This window comes from Schistocerca cancellata, chromosome 5, assembly GCF_023864275.1.
Source record: "Schistocerca cancellata isolate TAMUIC-IGC-003103 chromosome 5, iqSchCanc2.1, whole genome shotgun sequence".
NCBI lineage: Eukaryota > Metazoa > Arthropoda > Insecta > Orthoptera > Acrididae > Schistocerca > Schistocerca cancellata.
The window spans coordinates 624,677,252-624,696,282 of record NC_064630.1 but is presented as its reverse complement, the minus strand read 5'-3'; the positions used below and the strand labels follow the sequence as shown (position 1 = coordinate 624,696,282).

Below are 19,031 nucleotides of genomic sequence, written 5' to 3'. Positions count from 1 at the left end.
ACAGTTCAAGCTGGTGGAGGCTCTGTAATGGTATGGAGCATGTGCAGTTGGTGCTATATGGGACCCATGATACATCTAGATATGACTCTGACAGGTGACGCGTATGTAAGCAACTTGCCTGATCACCTGCATCTATTCATGTCCATCGTGCATCCGATGTACTTGAGCAATTCCAGCATGACAATGCAACACCCCACACATCCAGAATTGCTACAAGGTGGCTCCAGGAACACTCTTCTGAGTTTAAACGCTTCTGCTGGCCATCAAACTTCCCAGACATGAACGTTATTGAGCATTCTGGGATGCCTTGCCTCGTGCTGTTTAGAAGAGATCTCCACCCCCTCATACTCTTATTGATTTATGGACAGTCCTGCAGGATTCATGGTGTCAGTTCCCTCCAGAACCACTTCAGACATTAGTCGAGTCCATGCCACATTGTGTTACGGCACTTCTGCTTGCTCTCTCACAGGGGTCCTACACGATATTAGGCAGGTGTATCTGTTTCTTTGGCTTTCAGTATACATCACTGTTAAAAGAGAAGACTAACATGACATGATATGTTAGTTATTTACAATAACTGTAAATTATAAATGCCAATTTTCTACAAAAGAGGTTTAGCACAACACTCATAATTTACAAAGATTCTTGAAAAAGTACTTTTGTAAGTTTCCTAAAACAACATTCGTAACATACAAAAGCTCTCAAAAATCTATGTTTATTTCCACATATATACACTGAAATTCAGGGTGACTGATTCTTTGAATGATGATACTATTGCTAAAATTATATAAATCACAAATGTTGATATCAGCTGATACTGTAGCTCAAAATACATTTTTGTGGCTTGTCATAAATGAAAATATACAACACATCATGACACAAATATGGGTTTGGTACAATCAAAATGTAAAAGAAGTTTAAATTTATATCAGTTGTTTAGAGCTAAGTTTTTGAGGCAATTTTATCTGATACATATTATTTTACTTAGACTCAAAGGAAATACCAGTATGTGGGTTGTGTACATAAATATAAGTAAATAATGTGCAAATTGCATTGATTTTGCACCTAACCTGTTTTGTGTCGCCTTTTACACTAGTGTGCCAAACATGAATACTGCAGCACATCCTCTGTTCAGGGTGTTTTAAAATAATTAAGCCTCCGAACAACATCTTAAGATTTTTGTTTACATCTTCTGACATTATTTGCTTTCTTAAGATATATGTTAGGTAGCACTTCCTAGCATGAAACATGTGGAACATCATTCATTAGAGTACAAATTTCAATTGATTTGGTCCATGTTACACCATTATGATATGAGTTATTCTCTGCCATTTACCTGTGAAAACACAGTGATAATCATTGCATCTTTTGGTATTGTACAAATGCTGCTCAACTACAGTCTGACTCAACAATGCATATTTCATATAACAGCAGGTCTATCATTTCGTTAGTTGAGTTGCACACAATCTCTATTGTACTATGTGTTTACAGTGCTTGTGTCCTCTACATTTACTGCTGCCAACTGTTTTGCAATGCTTCTCCTAGCTCTATTTACATCCTATCACCTCTTGCACATTGAATATAATCATTTGTACAAGGTAAGAATTCTGCAGCACTGCACGTTTTGGAATCTGTATCCTGCATGACGTCACTGTAAAGTTGCAAGTGACCGCCCATTTAAGAACAGCCATTCACATCTCCCCAGTAAATTTGTGTACATGGAAGCAATAAACACCAATCTTTTTTTGGTTAATTTGGACACATATGTAACCATGGCCATGAATAATAATAAACTTGGTAATACTTCACTTACAAGCCCATACTTTTGTCATTTAACATTATTTGCCAAAACAGTTACATCTAAACACTCATATGGCAGATAAATAAATACAAGGATAGTTGTTTGTAATTAGTCCAGTTGCTCATGACAAAACAGGAATTATCTATACTAGTCCATCCGGTTTTAGTTAAGTTACTAATATATAAATTGAATCATACACCTTCTTAGTTGCAATGTTACAGTGTTTACCACCTGAAGTCTCTGCAGGCATGCTGCACTATGGAGAAACTTTATGCTAGCATCAGTAAATGTGAAGACACAATATACAAATGAAAAACCATAATAACTCCTGTACCTTCATACATAATAATGGTTATAATAAAATCACCATCTCTCAGACAAATTATGTACACACACCAAATTTATCAGTGATTGTCATTTTCATTTGATATTCACAATGCTTTCCAAAATATTGCTGTCATTCTCACTGTTTTGCAATAAATGCAAGCCACTCATTTGAATGTACTTCACTCACTTGCATTGCCACAGCCCTCGTAAGCTGTATGATTTCAGTTTTATGAATGACCCAAATGTGTTACTGTTAGTATGATGCATAGTATTACTGTCATTTTTTGCATATGTATAAGTTAACCATGAAATTTTGATGGAGGTCTTTGTAGCAATATAAACCTGTAATACTCTTAGAGGTTTAAAAACATAACAGGTATGAGACATGATAAAAAAAGTAATGTGAATTTTTTAGTTTAGTGGGATTTATACATCTGATCTTGTTTGGTACACATATTCCTGATATATGTTTGAATTTTCGGCTTTTTGAATTTTTTTAGTTTATTGTTGATAGTTGAGAAGGTTATACAAGTTTTTGAGTGCTCAGCAAAAAAGATAGATCAAAGAATTTGCATTAAATTTTGCTTGATAAATGGAATAAAATGCAGCACTACATACAAAATGTTGACTGTGGCTATTGGCAAATCTACTACGAGTAAGACAAAAGAGTTTATGAGTGGTATAAATGCTTGAAAGAGGGTCGAGAAGACACTGAAGACAACAACCGTCATGAACACTCTAGCACATCAATTACTGAAGACAATGTGGAAGAAATAAAGAACACAGTTCTGGAAAATTGCCAAATCACCGACAGAGAGATTGCTGAAGATGTCAAGATATCCTTTGGCTAATTCGCATTTTTTTTTCCCCAGATGTTTTGGGTTCAAAATGTGTAGCGGAAAAGTTTGTTACGAAACTGTTGAATTTCAACCAAAAATGATGATGTGTAGATATCGCTCAGGAATTGCTGAATGAAGCTGACAATGATCCAGAAAATCTAAAGAAGATTATAACAGGTGACACAATGTCAGTGTATGGGTATGATGTCAAACCCGAGGCCCAATTGTGCCAATGGGAACTGCCTTCCCAACGAAAACCGCCTAAAGAGCCAAGACTGAAAAAAAAATTTGATGAGTTTGATCACATGTGAACCTTCTTCTTACCATTTCCTTTGATTACAATGGGACAGTGCATAATGAATACCTGCCTTATGGTCAATAAAGGATACAACCTGGAAGAAGTTATGCAACATTTGTGTGGAGCAATCTGAAGTAAATGATCAGAATTGTGGCAGAACCACTCATGAAAATAGCATCATGATAATGCTCCTGCTCACACTTCAGTGTTTATTTGTGATATTTTGGCAAAAAGAAGACATTATGTTGCCTCAGCCACCATCTTCATTCGACATGGCTCCCCGACCCTTGTTTATTCCTGAGGCTGATGGGAACATTTAAAGGACATTGTATTGCCATTATTGATGAGATAATAAAACAGGTCACTGAAGGAACTTAACACCCTAACAAAAGGGGACAAAGTTGATGTTGAAGAAGGAATAAAGTCTCTTTCATAAAAACAAACATTCCCTTTACTTCTTGATCACACCTACACTCCGTAATGGAGGTTTATCATAATAATGTATGCTCCAGAATACAACAGTCTCATTTCTCTTACGACTTCTGGTTTATCACATTTCATATGTCCTTGTTGACCTACTGCTCTCTTCAGAAGTATCTAATTTTAATGGTTCATGTGATCTGACTTCCAGTTTGCATTCATAATCTTTGATGTTTTCTAGCTTTTTCTCAAATATATTGGCAAAATGCACCAAAACATTACACAGGTCGATTCAGAATGCTGATTTTAAATAGTCTTGATTCCATGACCTTGTAGTAAACTGCTGCCTCTGTAGTTACTTTTGTCTATCTCTTGAAGTTACATTCCGTGGTGGACCACAGTACCTACAACTTTTAATTGTATATGTTCGTAAAATTGTTCATGCCTTGAAAGAGATTCTACCATGTCAATCTACCTTTCAATCTTGTGCACAGAACACAAATTTTCCTAATATAAAATCTATCTTTGTATTGCATTCATGAAGAAACCTTTTATCATAATTTCATGATCTCATAAATTTATTGCAGCCTGCCTAACTATCTTATGTGTACACTCTGTCTGCTCTGTATAACATGGTTCTGCCATTAATTCTCCATGAATTTACCATAACAGCTGTACTTTGTATTCGTTGCTTACTCATGTTCTCTCAGCCAAGTTAAAGGGACTGTTACTGGTCAATTTTAGTTTTCATGATCTTTCTTACTCATCCTTTTTGTGGTTTGTTCATCAGATAACCACATCTTAGATGTTGCTGTTGGTATTCACACTGTCTTCTTCTTTGACCATCAGGAAATTAGTTTCTCTGGTAGTCCAGCAGCATCCGCTCTTCATAGGCTTTCCTGGCGTAATAAGTCTTGAAAGTCTGTTGGGCTTTTGCTGCCAGATCTTAAAATCAACTCAGTTCAATATTTCGGCAATCCAACTGTTTTCCATCTTCAGGAAAATGCTGCTTCTGCTGATGAGTCCTGCTGAGAACTGAGAACTCAGCATCTTCTGAAGATGGTGAGCAGTTGGATTGCCGAAATATCAAATCGAGTTGATTTTATGATCCTGCAGCAAACCCGAAGAGACTTTCAAGCATCTGTTTCCACAACCAAGTCTACTGCAGCCAGTGCCATGACTCTCATGTTGGCATGGTAATTGCTGTGATTGATCATTTTGTATGTGCAGTATGCCTTTATACATGTGCACTGTGGAACTGTACTACTCTATTACAAGCCTTAAGATTTGTGAATAATGCGCCACGTTTGCCCTTCAATCTTCCTCAAGCAGGTCCTGGTCCAGCATGGATAATAATTTTTCTCTAATCTCTAATCATAGATTTTCTTTTAGAATCCAGAGTATTTCTAGATGCATCATTTCTTATTCCTAATATTTAGCTTTGTTTAAATATTTTTCTGAAATGCACCCTCGCATTGCTCACTCTCAAGTTAAATGGTTCTGGATTTAACATCTCCTTCCTTAAGTTTTCCTGTGTGTGCATGTAAGAGCACTACTTGAGGAAAGCTTTCTGAAATCTTCATTCTGGTCTAATGCTTCTAACCCGCAAGGGCTTAATCTCTTTTTGCATTTATCCACTGGAAAAATTAATTACTGATGCTCTGTCCAGCTTTGGATTAGTATTCTCAAATGATCGAATAAATACAACAGGATCTGTATCCTTCTTCCCTGGTATGTATGTGTATAAAAGTCAGTAGAGAAACATCCTGTCCTCCATTTTGTGGTAAATTATCTATGAGAAACGTTCAGTAAATAATGCAATACATTTTTTTCTGAAAGCAGGCAAGTTTTGTTCATGATTCCACTACACCATGTTGTTCCCCATTCTTTTGGCTATAAAACCCTATTTTTCAACATAATCTCTGCTGAATGTGACGATCTCACGTCACTTTACTGGTAGGGCCTGTAGGTCTGCATGGTACCACTCTACTGGTCGACATTAGAGGCAACATCTTGCTGCAGCAATAAAAATTGTCATGATCAGCCTTGTGACACACAAGCAATTCCACACAGATGGTCCTTCATTGCTCTTTATACTCTTCCCGGGAATAGCCAAAATTTTTTCTAGCTATCCTACCTTTTCTGAACTTTTTGATCATTTTTATCTTGTACTAGTACAGTTATCTTAATTAACATTTCTATTTGTGCTTCAATCATACTGCCCTTCATCTGCATGAATTGAGTTTCTGTAGTTTGTTGTTCACTTTTACCACCAATTGAATTTTAGCAATGTCTGTGATTTTTACAAATGATTAATCATATTCAGTTTTCTCTTAAAAACTTTATTTAAAAAAAAATTAACACTCAAAACACACAATTTAAATTAAATGCACGGAAGCAAGCTATAATGGCGTATCTCGCAATCAGTTCTTGATGTCAACAAAGTGGCTGATTCTGTAAACCACCATTGCTGAAAATGATGAATTAATGCTATGTTCTTACATGCTAAGCATAAGATCAGAAAATTTGCAAGAAAGCTTTTTGCATTTGCTTGCTACTAAATAAACAGTTCTAAAGAAATCGTTCAGGTTGCATGTGTTTCATATCTCTTACCAGTTGCATTTTTCATGAATCTGGTTTTTTCACTCAACACATTCCATATTTTTGTCCTATTAATTTAGTCTGAGTGCTATGCAGTTTACATGTAAGATAATACTTCACAGATATTAGTCCACTTTTAAGAAACTTCTATAATTTTAAAAAAGTAAAAAAATAATCAGATAGTTGCATGTATACAAGTCATTTAAATCATGTGTTACCAGATTTCACATTCCTGCATGAATTTTTAAATCTGTAGCTCATCTTAGACTACCACTCTCTTTTATTTGACAACATAATGTGAAATATTTCATTACTCAGTGATAACAGTAAGAGTTTGAGTTTATGAACTAAAATGGGAAAGCTGATGCACATAAGATTTACTCATCCAATTGACTTGCTTAATTTCAAAAATCGTAAATGCCTGTTCTTGGAAATGGCTACTTCCCCTTACATTAAGTCACTACAAAAGTGTTAGAAATTTTTCTATAATGTTTTATATTCTTATCAGTTTATTGTCTCTGAAATGAAACAGCAGCACAGATAATAAACCAGTAAAGTAAAATAATTAATCTCTAGCTGAAAAAAAAGACAACAAAAAAAGATGGGTCAGATTCAGTGGGTCTCGAGATCCATTAAGTTCTTTGAAAACTATGGGAGTGAGATACTACTTACTCTACGGAACATGGTAAATAGAAAAAAATGATGACTGGTTCAATACAGTGGTCTTTGCTCCTACTGGCTGCTACATAACAATTTCTTTGAAACTTTAGGAAAAGAAGTTTGGCCTGTAGGACTTACAACTTTCTTCTTCAAAATAATATTTTTTTGCTATCTCCCATAATGTTGGTGTTCTGTGCTGCAGGAGACATGCATTGATAAATTGACTGAAATATGGACTAATTTGCACATGAGGAGCTTGCAAAACTTCTGCAGGAATGCGATCTGGACACAGAAATTTCATAGGCTTTAGTTTCAGTGCTGCTTCTGATTTTCTTCCTCTGCAAATGGACACACTATTCCACCATCTTGATGTTAAGTCACATTCAGGATTAAGTTTTCTTTCTATACATATTATGCTCCACAGATCAAAAGTGAAGATTCTGTGCTACACACCTCTTCTTGTTATCCATTCTTACTTGCTGCAAACTTTCTTTAAATTATTGCCTCAGATTCCTGTACCATTCCATAGTGTAAGCTTTTTCTTCCATAGTGCAGCTTGTTTTGATAAAATCTTTTTGTTCTTCATACCTCTTTAGTTAATCTCTGGAGACCTGCATTCCATGAAGTTAGCCAGCTCAATCAAGTATGACAAATGGCCTGTTGGCTTCTGTCTTGGGTTCCTTGGCCAAGATTTGTTTGATAATTTTTCTGACGTTTTGCTGATATTGTCAAAGCTCCACCACCAGCTACAGCACTAGTAATGGAGGGTGAAGCTTTGACAATGCCAGCCCCTTGTAGTCGTGAAACATTAGAATAATTATCAAACAAACATCGGCCAAAGAACTCAAGGCAGAAGCCAACAGGCAATTTGTCAACAAGTAGTCGTCAAAGCCTTAATAATTTTGCTGATCAAGTGTGCTTGACTGCCAATATTGCTTGTATTGTGTTCTGACTCGGTCTTTCGCTTTTGTGTCAATATTGTAACTAATGTCTACAGGCCCTATCAGAAAATATCATTTCTCAATTGGTTCCAGTCAGTATTTCTTGTATAATACTGTATGTTTTCCTTTGTATCTTCTTATACCCACAATTCTGCAACTTTCAGAGTAATCAGTTATGACTGTATGTAGTAACACCGCTCTTCAGTGTCCAAATGTCAATCAATTCAGCTGCATGTTTAATTACTCTTGTGATGACTATCTCCAACTGTGCACCTGCTCTGCCTTTGAATATGGTTCTGCCTTTGAATATGGTGTGTTGAACACCTCATTTTAAACTCTGTTATGACATCCAGCAGTAGTATCTGGGTTTTTCCTTGTACCATACTGTGCCATAGTGGAGACCACATTTGCATCCATTGCACAAATAGCACTTTTCCTTTGACCAGGGTGACTAGCATCATAAAATTTATGTAATTACTCACCTATGATGCAGGTGAACTGGAAGTACATTATTACAATTATACAGCTTCAAAAGTTCGCTACAGTATTGTGCACTTTTAAATCTGAGTTATATTTACTGAAGTTAATGACCACAGTCATTATTTTTGCTCTTTTTGATGACCTGTCCAGTGTGTGACTTTCTGAAGCTCTCATAGACACAAAATGTTGGTTTTCAATTCCTCATAAACTTTCTATGCTCATGGATGTTGCTTCGACAACTCATACCATTTGAATGTATTATTTCTACATTTCTTCTGCCCATCTGTGGTTAATGGGTCAACAAATTGTTTGTAGAGAATGTCAGTGTCATAAACTATATTTCATCTACTAAAAATACTAAGAAGTAGAGTTCCCAGGAGTAATTGGAAGATCTTTTGCCACTAACTGAAAACTACTGACTGAACCAGATACATGAACTGTTATAAATTCCCCTGTAGATTGTTTGCTTCGGATTATATTTCTGAATACTTATTTCAGATTCAATGCATCTTTGAGTTGGGCAAGACAAAGTGTGGCTTTCATGCTCCTCATACATTTTTAATGGATCTGTGACTGGCCTCTGTTTATTCCATTTTTACCATCTGAAAGCATTTAAGTGTTCTCTTTAGTTTCCTTTGCAATACTTGCTGTGTGTCCCTGAATCTTCAGCTGACACATTGCCCACATTTTATATGACTTTATACAAATTTATTTAAAAACATTCTTTTTGATTTTTGAATATACTATATAATACAGAATTCACTTCTGAACAAATTGTGACAATAATATTTAATTTTTGCAGTATTTTTTAACAACTACTACTAATGTGTTACAAATTAGTTAATGCAGCCTGTCAATTTTGTTGCTGCATAGTTGCACTGGATCATATGGTGCATTTTCTGGTTTCCATTTAAAAGATCTACAATTGTTGCCGAGGATAGTTTTGTACGAGGTAAAGCTCCTGCCCACATCATCACATGGTGTCACAGAAGCATATTTGGAGATGGTGAGGTTACTACAGGCCAGCTTTGGTTCACTGTCTTCAAATGTTGTGGCATTCCCAGAAAGACTGTCATTAATTTTGCACATTCTAGAATAATCTAATGATTATGTCTAACTAGAAGTCTGTAATATGTGTATACGAATAAGCTTATTTTAAATTGGTCTAAACTTGTAAATACTTTGACATGTCCTATATCCTTTAAAAAGAGATCTATGGATGAATAAAGCTACTACTACTACTACTACTTCTACTTCTACTTCTGGAGAACAGTTTGTAATTTGTTGTTCACTTTGGCAGCCACATTGACCATGAGCTCAACACAACTCTCTCTGTGCATGTTGCACAATATCCAGTACCAGCAGCTTCCAGTCATGTGAGGGCTTAACACTGAAAAATTGCCATTGTTGTATGCCAAGTTTCAAGACAAGGTATCTGTAAAGACTTCTTTCACAGTATCGATAGCACTTGATTCATCGCTGTAGGTTTCACAAAAGATTGACTTTATTTCTGTGTACTAAGCAACACTAAGCCAAGAACCCCACATGTAAGAACAGGCTGAGGGAGGAGAGGCAGTGAAGGAGCTTAGTCCTGAATTTCTGCACCTGTATTGGAGCTTTCACATAGATTTTTCTGCCAGAGGAAATTAATTTTTTCACATCAGGGTAATTTGATCGCACCTTTTCTACAACCTTGTGCAATACATGTACTAGGCAAATGGTGTACTCCACTCAGGGGTAGAGAGTCTGAAGCCCTGTGTCTATTTCAGCCTTGTGTGAAGCACCATCTGTTGTTGTTGTTGTTGTTGTGATGATCTTCAGTCTGAAGACTGGTTTGATGCAGCTTTCCATGCTACTCTCTCCCATGCTAGCCTCTTCATTTCTGAATAACTATTGCAACCTACATCCTTCTGAATCTGCTTACTGCTTTCCTTTCTTGGTGCCCCTCTACATTCCAATATCCTTGTTTTGCATTTGTATCTTCCTTTCAAGACACTGTCCATTCCATTCAACTGCTCTCCCAAGCCCTCTTCCAGGTCCTTTGCTTTCTCGACAGAGTTAGAGCATCGTTGTCAAACCTCAAAATTTTTATTTCTTTTCCCTGAACTTTAATGCCTGCTCCAAATTTTTCTTTTGTTTCCTTTACTGCTTCTTTTCTTTCATGCCCCTTAACACTTATAACTGCTGTCTTCATTTCTGTACAAGTTGTAAATAGTCTTTTGCTCCCTATTTTACCCCTACTACTTCATTCAGAATCTCAAAGAGATTATTCCAATCAACATTGCCAAAAGTTTTCTATAACTCTCAACCTATCTTCTAAGATAAGTCGTAGGGTCAGTATTGCCTGGTGTGTTTCTACATTTCTTTGAAATTCAAACTGATCTCTCCAAGGTCAGCTTCTACCAGTTTTTCCATTCTTCTGTAAAGAATTTGTGGTAGTATTTTGCAACCATTACTTATTACACTGATAGTTCTGTAATTTTCACACCTGTCAGCAACTGCTTTCTTTTTAATTGCAATTATTACATGCTTTTTGAAGTATGAAGGTATTTCACCTGTCTCCTACATATTGCACACTGGATGGAAGAGTTTTGTCATGGCTGGCTCTCCCAAAGCTATCACTATGCTGTTCATAGTTGCTTGCCCAAATTCCTATTTTCATATTCATTATTAAAACCCCCTCCTGGATTACAACTGCATGGCCATCTGTTACAAACAACGAAACGTTGTCTCCGTCCATACCCTCCAACCACACTCACTCCATAGAGTTGTGAAATGAAGTGGCTGTTGTTGAGTTGTTTACTCTCTTGAGAGCTTCACATATTAGGAAGAACATTTCTCCAGGCTTGTCAACTTTTAGAACATTAACAACAGCATTTGCAACATATTGTCAACCTACGTAAGTGGTTGCATCTAAGGGCACTCAAGACATTTTGGTCAGCAACACTAATTCGTAGTTTGTTGAGCACCTCCTTGTAGGAAACAAATAAATAGTTATCAACATAAATTCATCTAGAACTGGATGTGTGTTGTACTTCTCCAAAAACTGTCTGAAGCTTGGATTCATGGGCTTCTCCAGTGGGATGTTGCAAGACGCCATCATTTCTCACAAGTCCTTGAAGAATGATTGCTCAGTTCAAGGTGGACCTGCCTGCTCAGATAACAGCATTTGTCTGCCATGGTTTTCAGCACTTCTCTTCATACAACAGCTGTGTTTGACAGTATTACAATGTTTTTGCTTACTGAAGCATTTTTCTGCACTAACTTTAACTTCACGTATTCACAAAATACAATTTGCCATCAGTGCTGAAGAACTTCTCTCAATAGTTAAGAATGAAACCTCGCAACTTCATACTGTTGGAGAACTTTACTTTTGGAACATTGAACCAGGCTGAATAGTGTGACATTTAGTATATGTATTTATGTTTTCACCTTGAAAATTGAGTAATAATTCATTATGGCAGGAGCTTGAGTGTGGCATATCACAATCAGTTTGTCTTCCTGCAGGAGTTGTGCAAGAAAAGTGGAGTCCTGTACTATACAGAGTGGCTGTTCATCATGTTTCTACATATTTAAAACAGAATGACAACATTTTGGCCCATCAATTGAATGAAAAAATTTTGAAACTTGGAAATAAAGTAAGTATTTCATTGATATGAGGCTGTTTATTTTTGTGTACCCCTTTTAAATTTGTTTTAACATTCTTCATTTTATTACAGCAGCTTCAGTCAGTACTTCTGAATTATGGAACATGAAGTGGAACTAGAAGGTATTACTTCTTGGCCATTTAATTTAATGAGCACAATTTCCTATGAGATTGTTTTTAACTATGTAACCTCTGATTTGTAATTATTGATAACTGTATATATTGTAAATGTTTATACTGACAGTGGTCATTGAATTTTTATTTTTGCTAAATACGATCAGTGCAGATGAAACTGGAATGAAGAAGTGAAGTATATTGCAACAAGTGTTACCTTTTTCCGGAAATCCTGGCTGATACTTAATGACAATACCAGAAAGACCATGTCAGGATAAATAATCCTTCACCAACTTCACAAATGGGGACTTTGTGAATATCTTCCAGTTCTTATTGACTCCATTCTTGTGGAACGGTACTAGCACTACCATGTTGGTGATGCCCTGTCAGACAACTTTATTCGAGAGAATGGAGTATGACAAGTGTAGCATTGTTTGCAATAGATATCAGGAACTCCATTAAAATTTCATTGTTTGTGTATTATTTGTCATTTTTATTCTGCATCTGATCTTACCACCATGCAGCAATTACAGCTGATCATCCAGAAGAATGGAAACATGAGGTAGTACAACTGTTTTAGGTTCTCATCAGAGAACAGTGTTAGTGTGAATTTTTGCTTTCAAATTGCTGTTTTAACCATTAAGGGCTCAAAAAGGGAGACAAGGTTTTGCTCCTGGGCTCGATACTTGACAAAACCTTCCTGGGAACTGCCCCTGAAAGACCCAATAATAAAGAGGATAAAATCATTGAAAATTCTGAAATGCCTCAGCAAAAAGAAGTGAGAGTCCAGACAGGTCCTATCTTCAACAGTTAGCCCCTGTTACATGATGTGCATAAACTGTACACCTATGCACCAGCGCCCCAAGTGTCCCTGTCTGTAACTGCGGACTGGTTCACAAAGACCTATTACACCATCAACCCATGACATATCCCTCGCACATGCGCAGTAGACAGTAATAATGCACAAAATGCAAATAGGACTGTCTGGTCTCTTGTAAAATCATTTGTTCTTCTGCGAGAAACACAAAGGGAACCATGTGACATATTGGAACGTCAATCATTCAAATTATTTATGTGAGCTCAAGGGTCCAGTTTAATAAGAAATTGTTTTTTATCATTATTTGTTAGTTAATTGGTATTCTCTTATGTAGGTTATTACTGTTCTGAATTACAGACTCAACAGTTAGTTTTCTATTATGACACATAAGGGTATATCTAAATACCCTCAGACTTCAAGAAGAATATAAGAATATAATAATTCCAATCCCAAGAAAGCAGATGTTGACAGATGTGAAAATTACCGAACTATCAGTTTAATAAGTCACAGCTGCAAAATACTATCACGAATTCTTTACAGACGAATGGAAAAACTGATAGAAGCCAACCTCGGGGAAGATCAATTTGGATTCCGTAGAAATGTTGGAACACGTGAGGGAATACTGACCTTACGACTTATCTTAGAAGAAAGATTAAGGAAAGACAAACCTACGTTTCTAGCATTTGTGGACTTAGAGAAAGCTTTTGACAACGTTGATTGGAATACTCTCTTTCAAATTCTGAAGGTGGCAGGGGTAAAATACAGGGAGCGAAAGGCTATTTACAATTTGTACAGAAAGCAGATGGCAGTTATAAGAGTCGAGGGGTATGAAAGGCAAGCAGTCGTTGGGAAGGGAGTGAGACAGGATTGTAGCCTATCCCCGATGTTATTCAATCTGTATATTGAGCAGGCAGTAAAGGAAACAAAAGAAAAATTCGGAGTAGGTATTAAAATCCATGGAGAAGAAATAAAAACTTTGAGGTTCGCCGATGACATTGTAATTCTTTCAGAGACAGCAAAGGACTTGGAAGAGCAGTTGAACGGAATGGACAGTGTCTTGAAAACAGGGTATAAGATGATCATCAACAAAAGCAAAATGAGGATAATGGAATGTAATCGAATTAAGTCGGGTGATGCTTAGGGAATTAGATTAGGAAATGAGACACTTAAAGTAGTAAAGGAGTTTTGCTATTTGGGGAGCAAAATAACTGATGATGGTCAAAGTAGAGAGGATATAAAATGTAGACTAGCAATGGGAAGGAAAGCGTTTCTGAAGAAGAAAAATTTGTTAACATCGAGTATAGATTTAAATGTCAGGAAGTCGTTTCTGAAAGTATTTGTATGGAGTGTAGCCATGTATGGAACTGAAACGTGGACGATAAATAGTTTGGACAAGAAGAGAATAGAAGCTTTCGAAATGTGGTGCTACAGAAGAATGCTGAAGATTAGATGGGTAGATCACATAACTAATGAGGAGGTATTGAATAGAATTGGGGAGAAGAGGAGCTTGTGGCACAACTTGACTAGAAGAAGGGATCGGTTGGTAGGACATATTCTGAGACATTGAGGGGTCACCAATTTAGTATTGGAGGGCAGCATGGAGGGTAAAAATCGTAGAGGGAGACCAAGAGATGAATACACTAAGCAGATTCAGAAGGATGTATGTTGCAGTAGGTACTGGGAGATGATGATGCTTGCACAGGATAGAGTAGCATGGAGAGCTGCATCAAACCAGTCTCAGGACTGAAGACCACAACAACACAACAGCATTTTGCACATGGGGGACCCACTTGCTTTTGTAACTATTGCCCTGTCAGTGACAGTAAATCTTCGGATTAGGGCAGAATGACGATGAAAACAAAAAGCCAAACGTTGTTGAGTTTGACCTTGGCTGAAAAGAAGGGATGAAGGCAGCGGATTATATTCACCGCTTAAGAAAGAACTGAGGCCCAAAGATCCGCAAGAATTTTGAAACTTCATGAGGATGGACATGGCCTATTTCAAGAGGCTGCTGTCTATGATAGAAGGTGGGATTAGCATTTATGACACAGTCATGAGGGAGGATGTCTCACATTCTCAAAAGTGAGAATTAAATCATATGTTTATACGTTTTGTGGTCATACCATCCTAGATCATGTATAAAATACCAGCAAGTGCCCTGTTATGATGCAGGCAGGTTGTAACATTACGTTTCCTGGTGACTTGGGAATCTTGTATGAGTCTGGATTTTAGCCACAGAATAGCACAGTCCACCATTTCAGAAGTTGTGGATGTATGCACTCCAATTTGCAACACTTTAAAGGACCAATGCTTAAAGGTGCACTTGTGCTATTTTTCCAAGTTTGGGAAAACTATATGTGCTACTGAGAGTTTTGCAGTTCTCATCTATTGCACTGGGCCTAACTGAAGAGACTTTCTTGCCTATCACTGCAAGTTTCTCTTTTCTGCCATGCTGAAATAAAACAAGAGATGCAATCAAATCAAACATGAACTTAACATAAGCTAAGGCATTATGATACAAATCGAAAATCACCGTCTAACATTAGATGCATATTACTCAGAAAGAAACGATTGCCGACTGGGAAAGAAAAAGTTTTTTTGTGCATTTATGAAAACATACTTACTGAAAAAATGTGGAAAATCCCCAACATGAAAATCTGAAATTTGGCAATAGCCACCTAACAATAATCAAATAACAAGCAGAAGGCACTGCAGTACCCCCTTCTGCACATGCGCGAGTTATTGCTGCCTAGTGTGCACGCGCAGATTGAAGGCAGTTTAGAACTGCTGTCTATTCTGGCGTGCGGATAATGTGTCTGCTAATTTTCGTAGTTTCACCTGTTCTATCGCTAGATGGCTGTCGCACTAGACCAGTACCATTGGTGGTGGATCGTCATGTAATACCCACTGTATACAGAGAATCTGTATGACCCTGATCAGCATTTATTCATGGATCGACATGAGACTCAAATTTCAAGATCCTAGATTTTGTCCGCCACTAGAATACCAGTCTATTAACAGGATCCTATCCAGATCAGCCAGTTTTGAGTATGTGTATGAACTAACAATCCAAATATGGTGTCTCCTCCCAGAAGAAACATCCTGAGAACATTAGCAATGCCTCTGTCATTGGCATTTAGTGTGTTGCATAGTCCTAATTTTGAACAGAAACTGGTCGCAAATGACCAAGCCATTTGAGATCTTTCTTAAAAACTGGATCATGGGTTTGGATATTAGACCTGTGGATAAGGAGGCTGGAATGGAACAAACAGCCAACTTGATCTCTCCATGTATGCAAAGTGATATTAGAATCGACAGAGTGCAAGAAATCTCATAATCCGGGTTAACTTTTTGAAAGATCATTTTCTTCAATTTTAAGTCTGTTTCACAGGTTTATAAACCTATTAAGCGGAATAAACAGCTGTTTTCTCTCATAGTACCTTCAAAGTTTGACTCCTGGAACATCTAACAAATTATTATGCTGAGGTGTGTGGAGTCCTGAAGGTAATGGAACAGGTAAGAAGCCATTAAAGTAGAAAGTGTCTCATCCATTTACACTCTCTCAGTGCATTACAATGTGTGCAGGAAATGCATCTCGCACAAAAAGGACTCATATTTCCTAAGGTGCCTTACAGCAGTGTCAAAACCAGTAAGGGGGTAGCATTTTACTGGGCTCCAGGACACGTCAGGATATTGGGAAATGATGCAGGCGACAAAGCAGCCAAGGAAACATGTAATGAAGGCATTGTGAGCTGTGGTAGGACAAGTGGTTGGAGGTGCTAAATAAGGAACTGTGCCCTATCAAATTGACTGCACAGCCTTGGCAGACCTCATGCCAGCTACATCGATGGAAGGAACTGATGCTTACAATGTTACATATAGGGTACTGTCCACTGACACACAACTTTCCTCATTCAGCAGGACAATCCTCCAATATGTGAAGCTTGTGGGGTACCACTTTCAGTAAAACATATTTTATCTACATTTCTTTCATGAACTAACATAAGAGCAGCTTGGTTGTAGACCCATCCACCATCCTAGCTGGCAATGACAACAGTGTAACACAGACTTTAAAGTTTTGTGAATTTTAAATCGTCCTACCCAAAGTGTTGGATGCAGGATGTCAGTCTGAGTGGACAGCTCAGCCCCAGATTTTAATAACTAGTCAGCAATTCACATATTACATACCACGGTATCTCTGGTTGGCAACTTACAACTTATGCACCAACTGCACAGCAGTGAGCTGTTGTTTTCCACCCTGCTGAGATGCCTACAGCTCAGCCACAGCTCATTATGCCTTTGGCAGCCACTTTGGTACCTGATGGCATCACATCTGCCAGATGCAGCACTGCTCTCTCTGCCACTAGCTCGCCTACTGGAGCCCTGCAATACAAGTACGACTTCTCAGTATTCCTACACCACCCAGCAGCATGCCAGTCAATCTTCGAGTGTGTGAGTTACAGTTCCAATTTTCTAGTCTGACATCAACATTTAACGAGTTCTATTCATCAAAGTGCAGTTCATGCCACTGTGTACTCAAAATGTATCTTCAAGAACTGTTATCAATTAGTCCAATTTCTCATCAGACCGAGACAATCTTTCAGTTGCATTCATTTGGAAGCTGGTCATTTGCTATTCAGTTATTGTGTATTCTCTGTGTTAATTGTAAAGTTCTATTGTTATGTTACCTGCACATATCTCTCTTTTTGTAACATGCGTCACCTACACAATGGAATACAAAACAAGCAGATTTAGCATTTTTATTCAACTGATTCTTGTTCCCCTACATAGGATGCCAAGTTAGGATCAGTTCAGTTTTATTCAACTACAGAGACAATAACACTTGCATGAAATCTATCCAATATCCTCTATTTTATAGAGAGATAAGTAACTTTTTATGCATCTTTACTCAATTTCCAAGAAAATTTTATGGGTTTTAGTAATGCAGCTATCTAAAAGCTACCCCAAACTCACCACTAATTAACCATCCACCAAGGGAAGAGAGGGTCAGTTATTTTAAGTGAGTGTTAAGGACATTTTTACAAACAGCTGAGAGATTTTAATACGTAACTAAGAAACTGATAAATTGATTTTATCACTGATCAACCACATATTTTTGTCTCGATTTTAGTGCTCCACCTACAGCAGGTATTGACAGACACACAGAGGCACTGCATCTGGCTACGACAGTCACCTGTGACTGAAAAACTGGGGAAAATCCCCAACATGAAAACCTGAAATTTGCCACTAGCCACCTGTGGGCCATGCATCTCGCACAGGGATAGGGCAGCCAGTGAGCCACTCTCCTACATCTACATCTACATCTACATGGTTACTCTGCAATTCACACTTAAGTGCCTGGCAAAGGGTTCATCAAACCATTTTTATACTACTTCTCTACCATTACACTCTCGAATGGCGTGCGGGAAAAAGGAACAAATAAATCTTTCCGTTCGGGCTCTGATTTCTCTTATTTTGTTATGATGATAATGTCTCCCTTCATAGGTGGATGTCAACAAAACATTTACGCATTTGGAAGAGAAAGTTGGTGATTGAAATTTCATAAATAGGTCTCGCCCCAAAGAAAACTGCCTTTGTTTCAGTGACTGCCACCCCAACTCGCGTATCAAATAAGTGACACTCTCACCCCTATTGCGCAATAACATGAAATGAGCTGCCCTTCTTTGCACTTTTTTGATGTCCTCCCTCAATGCTGCCTGGTAAGGATCCCATATCGCGCAGCAGTATTCCAGCAGAGAACGGACAAATGTAATGTAGGCTGTCTCTTTAGTGAGTTTGTCGCATCTTCTAAGTGTTCTACCAACAAAGCGCAGTATTTGTTTTGCCTACCCCACAATATTATCTATGTGGTCTTTCCAATTTAAGTTGCTCTTAATTGTTATTCCTAAGTATTTAGTCGAATTGACAGCCCTTAGATTTGTGCCATTTATCGTATACCCAAAATTTATCGGATTTCTTTTAGTACCCATGTTGATGACCTTGCACTTTTCTTTGTTTAGTGCTAATTGCCACTTTTCGCACCATACAGGACTTATCTCTAGATCATTTTGTAATTGGAATTGATCG

General features: G+C 37.5%; 1 protein-coding gene across 2 annotated transcripts in view; it reads left to right on the top strand.

Moving 5' to 3' along the window:
* LOC126187439 (RNA polymerase II-associated protein 1) overlaps positions 1 to 12,607 on the top strand; it is a 266,874-nt gene extending 254,267 nt beyond the window's left edge. The window contains exons 24-26 of one of the 2 annotated variants that reach the window (XM_049928519.1): positions 11,875 to 12,005; positions 12,087 to 12,136; positions 12,295 to 12,607. In XM_049928519.1, coding sequence (XP_049784476.1) covers positions 11,875 to 12,005; positions 12,087 to 12,122 — 167 coding nt within the window. In that variant the 3' untranslated portion in view covers positions 12,123 to 12,136; positions 12,295 to 12,607. Of the gene's footprint in view, positions 1 to 11,874; positions 12,006 to 12,086 lie in introns of both variants that reach the window. The other variant, XM_049928518.1, reaches the window with a different exon arrangement.
* The last annotated feature ends 6,424 nt before the right edge of the window (positions 12,608 to 19,031 follow it).